The sequence below is a fragment of the Acanthisitta chloris genome, unplaced genomic scaffold (assembly GCF_000695815.1).
Source record: "Acanthisitta chloris isolate BGI_N310 unplaced genomic scaffold, ASM69581v1 scaffold468, whole genome shotgun sequence".
In the NCBI taxonomy this organism is placed as follows: domain Eukaryota; kingdom Metazoa; phylum Chordata; class Aves; order Passeriformes; family Acanthisittidae; genus Acanthisitta; species Acanthisitta chloris.
Window position 1 is genome coordinate 40,534 of NW_008687352.1, and position 9,572 is coordinate 50,105.

The window sequence follows — 9,572 nt, forward strand, 5'->3', positions numbered from 1 at the left end:
GTATCTTTATGATGTTACCCCAGGAAGATAAAAGGTTGGATTGAAAAGCTCAGAGGCTGCAATTTGGAACTGAGCCACTTCATGTAAAAGTAGTAGGAAGTGCTACTTGCAACAAAAGTGGTTGATGCAAGTAGTTCCCCTATGTGTGATTATGCATGAGCATGTCCTAGGAGGTCAGGCAAGCCTTGCTAACATAGCCAACCTAGAGCTGGCATAACTGTGAACGTGAGAGGGATGAAAGAAGTGTTAGCAGGACTAGTTTTTTATATGAGAAAAGACATTTAGCTTTCTCATTGTGAAAGTATATCAGTGGTCTTCTAAAAACTATCACTTTATTAGAAGCTTTGCTAAATTAACAGAAAAAAATTTGGAGCGATTTTTTTTCTTAGAAAATACTAATGCGGTTTTGCATTAATAACATAAATCTCCTCCATTAATACTTGGCCTCTATCTTTCTGTCTCGTTTGCTGTAACATCTCCTGGATTCCCTATATTTTTTTATAGCCTAAATATTTTGATCTCCAATACCTAGCCTCACCCTCATTTTAAACACAGAGTGTTAGCATTTACTAATTTTAACTGCAAAGACTTGAAAGGATTATCACACTCTATAATTAGCAATTGTTGATATTAGCTCTCTTGGAAAATCTCTTAGTGATTTTTCTTTTACATAACACAAGAAACATAAGAATGGATGATCTTTAAGCTTCTTCATTTGAAAAGAAAGTGCCTATGAGAGAGATCAGTCTGACTTAGGAGATGACTTGCAGTTGAGTCATATTCCTTTTCTCTCACAGTTGTTTGGCAAGTGACTATCTTTGGCTACTTAGCTGCCTTGGGGTTTTTGCTACTCTGCACTGCTTATATCAGACCGCACTAAGTATTGGTACACTGCAGTTTTAATACACTGAATTTGTTGTTCAATGGGTTTGGCAGTGAAATGGATAAAACATTTTTACATTAAATACTAAAATAACTGACACATGTACCAGTTCCTGATAATGTAAGCAGATTTAGAAGGTCTTCAGATTTGTGCCTGAGATGGTTTGCTAAACCTAGAAAATGCGATGCAACTCCTACATGCCTCTCCAAATTAATTTGTTTGTTTATTTGTTTGTGCAAGTACTTTTGAACTGCTCAGCATGTGTGACAATCATGGATGAAAAAGTAGGTCTCATCCATGTCTCCCATCACATTTCCCAAACCCATCTCCTCTAGGAATTTTGTGTTAAATGTGATTATCTCCTGCACCTCCAAGTTAGCATGGAGGTAGATGGGGCATCTCTGTCTCTTCGTAGGCATCTGCATCATCTGTCCTTCCTTGAATTTGTGAAGTCTATGGCACCCTGGTGCTATAGTTGGACAGAAGAAAAGAGGGAGAAAGGCCCTCTCTCAGTTCTTTTGTCATATACATAGTCTGGTTCCCTTCAGAATGCAAATTAGATTACTAAGGAAAGATGTTACCTGAGCATCCAAAGTATTGTTAGTTTATTAAGAAGAGGAAAACAGGACGAGCTACACAGATCAGAGAAGAATGAAATATGGCTATGAGAAAACATCCGATCCTCAACCCCATGGACGTGGTACAGTCACCATCCCTGGAGGTGTTTATGAGGAATCTGGATCTGGTGCTGGGCAATATGGTTTAGTGGTTTAGGCATTACAGTGGTAGTGCTTGGTGCATGGTTGAACTTGACGATCTTAAAGGTCTCTTCCAACCTTGATGATTCTGTGATTCTCTGATCTATTCCATATGTTCACTGCCAACCTGACTCCTGTCTGATCTGGGACTATTTTCTCTCTTTTATCACACCTTTCCACACAAAATAAAGTCTGCTCAGCTACCCTCTTCTACTTCTCGATCAATTCTGCTTTTTCCCAGACACTTGTATGTGCAAATTATTTTTTTCTGCAAGCAATCCGTACATACATCATTTGAGAATTTTCAGAGGGTACTATAACGAATATATTCATGTTCCCAGACAGAATAACATCTACTGATTGAACTAGAACATGAAAAATTTAAGGGTGCAATGTTGTCCTCAGTCATCTATGTGGCAAATGACATTTATTTCAAGGGTCACATGGCTGCATCTAGACTAAACAACAGACTGACTGTGGTACGTGTGGCAGCCTTCATCTCATCTTTATTTAGATCAAATCCAAGGCACAAGGGAAATCTACTCTGTTGCAACCTTGCCTTTTGCCTTGGTAAGAGATAAGGATACATGTAGACGACTTAGGCAGGCCCTGGAGCTTGGAAGGCTGCAAGAGTCCCTTGCCTTAGAAAACATTTAAACTGAATGACCTGACCATGTTATATATAAAATCTGCTATGCTTGTAATATATCTCATTAATACACTAAATTCCTCCAGGACTCTTGCATGCTAGACATGTCTTGCTACTTAGAATCCTTTGAGATTCATTTACTTATTAAGATTCTGGAGTTTTGTCTTCTTTTTTATACACATGAATATCTATATTCATATATATGTTTACACATACACGTTATACAGAAAAGGTCTGCTGTATACTCACTCTTGTGTTGTTTCTTTCGGCTTTTAGTTCTGAAATCTCCTCCTCTTTTTCAAGCAGCTGTTCCCTGCATGCATTTAATTCTTTTGTCAGTGCAGCAAATTCCTGTAGAATAAAATTATACATGAAGTTACTCAGGATGTAAGCACTAGAATAATCAAATCCATATGCATTGTAGCATTTTAGGATTTAAATAATATTTAGAAATCATCAACACAAACTAAAACAGCATATGTAAGCTTCAGCATCTACCAAAACCATTTCAAGTCTAGGCATATCTAATAAAAAGCACCCACAGAAAACAGATTTAAGTGTAGAAACAAAAGAAGGTTCAAGATGGCAGCGACATCTCCCATACATAAGCTATCAGAACCACACCAGAAGAACAGAATTGGCCAATTTCATAGCAACAGAGACAGCACATTTCACACAGAATGAGGTTCAGCTCAACATACCCGCTTAGCGAGTGTTCTTGCCTGTCTGTAAGGCAGCCTTTGCAATTGGCATGGAAGAAAAAAGTTAAGGTATTCACTGATCAAAATCTATCTAATATCAGATTAACATAAGTAATATAATGTGTTGAGAAAAAAAATACTCTATTTTTATCTGATTTCAAATGTAACTATTAAAATGTATTTCAGCATTGTAATGAAAGGTGATGACTCAGAGCATTATTCACATTTGCTAGTTGGAATGAGTTTTCAATAAACTAACAACATAAAATGAAACTGGATTTTAAGTTGCTCCCAATGTTTTATACATGCAGCTAATAGCTTTTCTGAAAAAAACACATAGCCAGTTGTCAAAATTTCTATTAAAATGTCTTGATTTTACCATTGCTATAACTTTTCAACAATACACATAAATTTTTGACTATACAAAGGGCAGTCACAGAGTTGTCATTCATCTCAATAATTAAAGGGTTTCACTCTGTATGTGTTTATTTTGGACAGGCACAACATATACTAAACTGTAGTGGTTTATTTTATCCTTTACAGCCAAAAGATTCTACATGTCTCACAAAAGGAGTGAGGCAAAGGATGAAAACCCTTCAAAATTTATGATAATATGCTGGAAAAAAAGATACCTTCATGAGCGGCATTGCTGCTTAACAAAGATATATACATATTTTTAAATATCAAGTTAATTTTAGCTTGACAGTGTTTAACAGCACCCGCCAGACCACAAGCAGCCAGTTAAACTGGCCCCCCAAAAGAAAGCAGTTCAAGAAAAAAACATGTCCAGGTGGCTTATTTTATCATCCAGTAGGATGAAGCTGAGACTAAATGACTAAATCTGCTTATTTAAGACAAAAGCTAGCAATGATCTTGATAGGGCTTGGTTTGCTGCTTCCTCTTGAGCTGTGGAAAGCAGCTTTCATTTGAACTAAAAAGCTGATCAGCAGAAGTTTGATGGATATTCCTAGACTTATTCTGTTTTAGTCAAGTTTCTAAATAGTTAATGGTATATAGTATGATATAATAAAAAGTATTCAAATAAATTTCAAGTAGGGCCTCTAAAATTTTTCAGCAGCTGGACCTGGATTCACAGTAAACCTCTGTGCAAATTGCACACTAACAAGGAAAGTGTTGTTCTGATATCCTCAATGGATTTTTAGACACCAGCTAATGATCACATGAATCATATTGCAATATTTTGTGTCATACCTCCTGATCAATATTTGCATTTTACACCCTACTGGTCCAGAATGTTTAAGGCTACTTTAATGTTAAAACCCTTAACGTATCTCTGACAATAATATTTAAGTTATAAAACTCTCACTTTTCAAAAGTATCAATAAAACTTCTGCCTGTACGTCTTAATCTAGGATTCAGAAACTGTCAGTCCATCAGTGTTATTCCATCCAGAATTTTGTTTAAAAAACTCCTGTCCTTAATGTTATAACTAGTGTTACATGCTGAATGAAGATATAATATTTAATAGAATGCAAATTATCTCAAGTCACATTAAATCACAATTTTGAAGCACAAAACCACATATACACAGACTTTTTTCTTCGTATTTCTCTATGGCACTGTAGGGTGGAACCCTTGTTGCTAATTTACATAAGCTTTATACACATGGATAAGTGTCTGTAATACTTTCAGAGTCTCACAGAATAATCTTCCTGTGTAATCTACGTAGTATGTTTTTGCTATTTACATTTTCTCATTTCTTTGTATTGTTTCAGTTGGAATTAAAATACACATTTTGGCATATGCCTGGGAATCCAGATGGATGACAGGTGGTGGAAAGGATAACAAGTATCATTTGGTGACTTACAGTTCAAGTTCTGAACTACAGTAAGGCAAAGCAGTCATGCTTTTGTTACTTTCCTTGGAAATAGAAAAAGATGCAAGTTTATCAAATTGCACATCTTTGCTGTGCCAAAGAAAGCCTGCTACCAGCAATATAGTCCCTAATGCTTTGGTCAGCATAATCTCACACAATTAAGGAATGAAGTTCCTATTTGCTGAGCATCATGGAGTTTATTCTTAGGCAGTTTTGTCTAGTCATCAGCATAAGTTTTCCCTTGCTTATAAGCAAATCATTACTCAAAGTTCTGCTCCCAGAGAGTCCCATAACTAATAGAGTGTCATCTCAGTCTTGAAATATCTTCAGCTTATATTCAGAATATCTAATAGCATCTACCTTAGTTGGGCTAGCTGTGTCCAGTGTTTTAGACCTTTTTACTTGAGTCACTAACATGGCCTCTTCAAGCCTTTAAATTATTCAGTTGCTGCTGCTCTCTGGAATTTCTCTGTGCTTTTGACATACTTGCAGCGCTAGCATTTACAAGAAGCAGTCACCTCTTCTTACTGCTGTAGCTCAAGTGGCCACCTTACTTCATCTGAAGTACGAGAGACTGTTCAGTCGTCAAGAACTTTGACTTCTCTGAATTGGATGGCAGAAAGATGGTTTTATTCCTCCTGTTTATATCATAAGCCTTTTATAGGGCAAGTCTCAAAGTAAAATTGAGTTTGCTATATAACTTTACAAACTGTTATTTCTGTCACATCTGCTTTGATGAATTAATAACTAGGATAACACCTCACAATTTGTTTTTCAACTAATGCTTCCAAAATTACAGGTAAAACTTACTTTAAATGTACCCTTTTTATACAAGGTATCCCTGAGATGTGACCATGTAATGCTCCAGTAAACGTGTTTTTCCCACAGGTTCTATGCAAAGCAAAGCATACTTTTGCTTTACCACAACATCCAGTTATGTAATAAATAACATGTGATGATAATGACCTCTGTTCATGCAATTCCCTCCTATATATACAGGGATCAAGGGAATACTGTCATCTGGAATTACTGTTTGAAGAAGAAATCCTGCACGGTCAGTGACCACGACAGTCAATCATACTTTGGGAGCCCTGAAGGCACTATCTGTTGTATAACTAATATGATTTGACTGGCACAACTGCACTGTTAAAGCTTATAGAGAAGTTGTATCATTATAAAGCTAATTAATAACAGAAGTGAGTTAAAACTCGATGAAAATTATTGCACTGCTTTTACACTATGCCATGACATCAAGATGTGAACAATTTTTTTCACAATAAACATCCCAAGAAAGAGCTTATTTTACCCCCATCAGAACAAACCTAACCTCTGAGTCTATCTTATCTGCTGCTTCTCTTAATAGTTGGTCTATGACACCAAGTCTAACTGAAAAACAGCTGACTCTAAGTGACAGATCTTCATTTATCCTATGTTTACCTTTAAAGAGAAGGCAGAAGCCTTGAAAACCAATTCAACAGAAATTTGTAGCCACTGAAAGGACCACTAGGTGCTGCAAATAAACAAGAGTCAAGGACTTCCCCTGCTGAAATGACTGAAATACAGTAGAAGCAGAGGCTGGAGGGTGTCTGGGAGAGTGAGATGCCACTGGGACAGGAAGGCTGGCAGGGAAAGCATACCACAGCTCTACAAGTGCTGCTTTCTTTGCTTATTGTTCCCATGAAAGGCCTGCAAGGTTTATTTTTTATGATGAAATATGCATAAAATATATATAATTAGTCTCCAAGCTGAGGGTATGCCACAGAAATTGAGAGCTCATAGCTGCAATGCTATGTCACAATGTCAGAGTTCCAGTGATCCACAAAGACGAAGAGTTGCACCAAGGGATGTTTAAACTGGATACAGAAAAAAGTTTCTTCACTGAAAGGGTAGTCAGGCACTGGAACAGGCTGAGCAGGGAAGTGGTGGAATCACCATCCCTGGAAGTATTAAAAAATGTGTGGATGTGACACTTCCAGATGTGGTTTAGTGGTGGACTTGGCAGTGCTAGGTTAACAATTGGACTTAATGATTTTAGAGGTGTTTTCCAACCTTAATAATCCTAACAGGATGAGATTTCTGTTATGAAAGAGAGAGAACTAACTCAGTAACACAGTGGATTTTTGACCCTGCACTCCACCTTTTATAAATACCTTTTTCCCCAGAAATGTGGAATGAAATTTTGAATGAAATGTTGAAATATGTAGACATTTACCTACACACAAGACACAGTTAATACCCCTTGGAAGAGAGAAAAAACTTTTCAGATATATCTGATTAAGGCCATTTGAACATATTGAATGGATGTGGATATACATATTTTGGTGTAGTTTTGCAACATATGTAACCTGACTTTTACAGAAATGTCATCTAAATTCACCAGCTGTATCATGTTACTTTGATGATTTTTTAGAAGAACAAGAATACCACAAACATTCAAAATTATATTTCAAAATTCAACCAAAAAGAAGCTTTAAATGCATCTGTTTACAAGTTAGTTGATAACATAGTCTTTCTAGATAAATTTCAAGATAATAGGAAAATTAATTCCCTCAGCTTTTTGAAGCCAAAGTGAATCTCCAACACAAGTATTGTGACAATGGCTCAATTTCTAGCAATGATTTTCTCACACAGGATTACTTCAGGAAAAATATCTGACCCTGCTCACAGAAGACATGAGCACAAATCTGCTGCGATAGTTTTCACTTGAAAGTAGCGCAATAATAATATGAATTCACAGAGTTTTAGTAATACAGCTAAAAGCAATGACCCAAGTATAACTCTCTAATCAGTGCCAAACAGTCAAAACCAAACCTGTTCCATCATTTCTCAAATTAGCTTGAAAAATTGTCATGCAAAAATGCAAATTTGACATGACACTGGCTAAAGTGTGCCCAGCTAATATTCCAGGTGTTTTTCCACAGTCAAATACTTTTTAATGGAAAACTGAAAAAAGTATGCAATGTGCTCATTTAATAATATATTTCCACTTTCTCTACTTAAATAGTTTAGATTCGGTGCTCTGTATTATGTGTTGCGTACTGATCACTAAAATTGATGCTTTCTGAAGAATAATGTATATTTAGTGAATATTGGTGTGTTAAAACACAGTAATAATAAACCAGAAGAACAAGAGAGAAAAAAAAGGTATGATAGAATCAACAACAGATTTTTATGTTTTATCTAAAATTTCTGTGTTCTGTGAGATTCTTCAGATTATGATGAGATATGAGTTCACAAAAGCTTAAAAAAAAGATTTCCAGCACAAGGCAGTAGATGAAACTTTAGTTACTTATTTGTCATCCTTGGTAGCAAGCTATAAAACTTGGGGCTTCAAAGGACTTGACAGCCTCCATCCATTTAGGAAAAAAAAAAAGCCAAATTAAAAAAAAATATTAAAATATAGCCTAGTTTTTAATATTTTTCTTAATATAATGTAGCAAATCCAATTATACCAAACTAGAGTCATTCTCCCATATCTGTGAAGCGGAATGAACTTAGTCTTAAAAAAGGCAGATGGGAAATGTTAAGGTCTCACTTTGCAGATCATATAAACTAGATTGGTTCAATTTGGAATAGACACCATAGTGAACAACAGTAACATACTCTCTTACTTGAAAATAGCACTGTTTCTTTAATGCTTTGCTCCTGGCCAATGGGAACACTAAGGCACAGAGGGTCTCTAACCAAATTCAACATCTGTTGGACTACTAATGAAAAGGGATGGGATAAAACATCACTCAAATAAACATCTGTAAACATAATAAAGCTGAAGTTGCAATTCAGGTGGGTGATTTTTAAACAGCACATAGCTGTTCACACATATACAATGTAGGACAAAACTGCAGACTGGCTTACAAGGTGTATCAATTAGTTATATTTCAGAACAGTTTACTGTATGTACTGGACCACATACATTAGTGGTACTAATGTATGGCACTATGGCAGCACACTTTTCAGTAGTGGGATGATGGTGTTAGTTGGGGCTGTAGTGATTTTTGCTTCAAATCACACTACTGAAGCATGGAAGTGAGTCAGCTATATAATAAACAAAATTACATCAACTTTTTTCCCTTTAATAATTAATGCCTTTGTTATTTTTGTCACTTTTGTAGTCACTTTTTGTAAAAGTACATAGATAATTTACAGATAAATTTATGTTGCAGACTAGCATATGTTGTTATTTCCAAATGTCATTCTTTAACATAAAAGATATTTATACCAGCATGTCTTAAGTGATCAAATACTGTATTGCATCAAAACTGATGAGAATTTACTCCTCCTCAGTTAGAAATTTATCATCTATAAATAAAGAGAGCAAAATATGGTCTAAAATGACAGAACATGACTAATTTTCAAAACAATTTTATGGAAAATGGGATTGATTTTATTCCAGTTAATCAGATACATATTTTTCCAGATATTTAAATATTAAATATGTGAAATGCTCACAGAGCAGTAGGATAAGCACACAATAAATTACTGCATTGAATTACAAGAGTACAAACTCCCATTGCCAGCACAGAATTTTATCATCCTCCTTTCTTTTTTTCAAAATTAAAATAAACACAAAGTCATAAAGAGAATAAACCTGGACAATATGCAAATTATTAAAGCATTTTGAAGACTGTACAATGGCTCCAGCACATCATTGCATACATACAACTCTCATTGTAAGGCAGATTGAGGTCAGTATATGGCCCTAAGAAATAACCTAAAATAAATCCTGACAGAGAGGATATATGAA

At 35.6% G+C, this 9,572-nt stretch overlaps 1 protein-coding gene across 1 annotated transcript in view; it reads right to left on the minus strand.

Annotated features, from left to right (window-relative positions):
• LOC103807778 (liprin-alpha-2-like) overlaps positions 1 to 3,638 on the minus strand; it is a 38,357-nt gene extending 34,719 nt beyond the window's left edge. The window contains exons 1-2 of the mRNA XM_009080525.1: positions 3,624 to 3,638; positions 2,540 to 2,641 (exon numbers count right to left, since the gene is read on the minus strand). Of these exons, the coding sequence (XP_009078773.1) occupies positions 2,540 to 2,641; positions 3,624 to 3,638 (117 nt within the window). The remainder of the gene's footprint in view (positions 1 to 2,539; positions 2,642 to 3,623) is intronic.
• Positions 3,639 to 9,572: the final 5,934 nt, after the last annotated feature.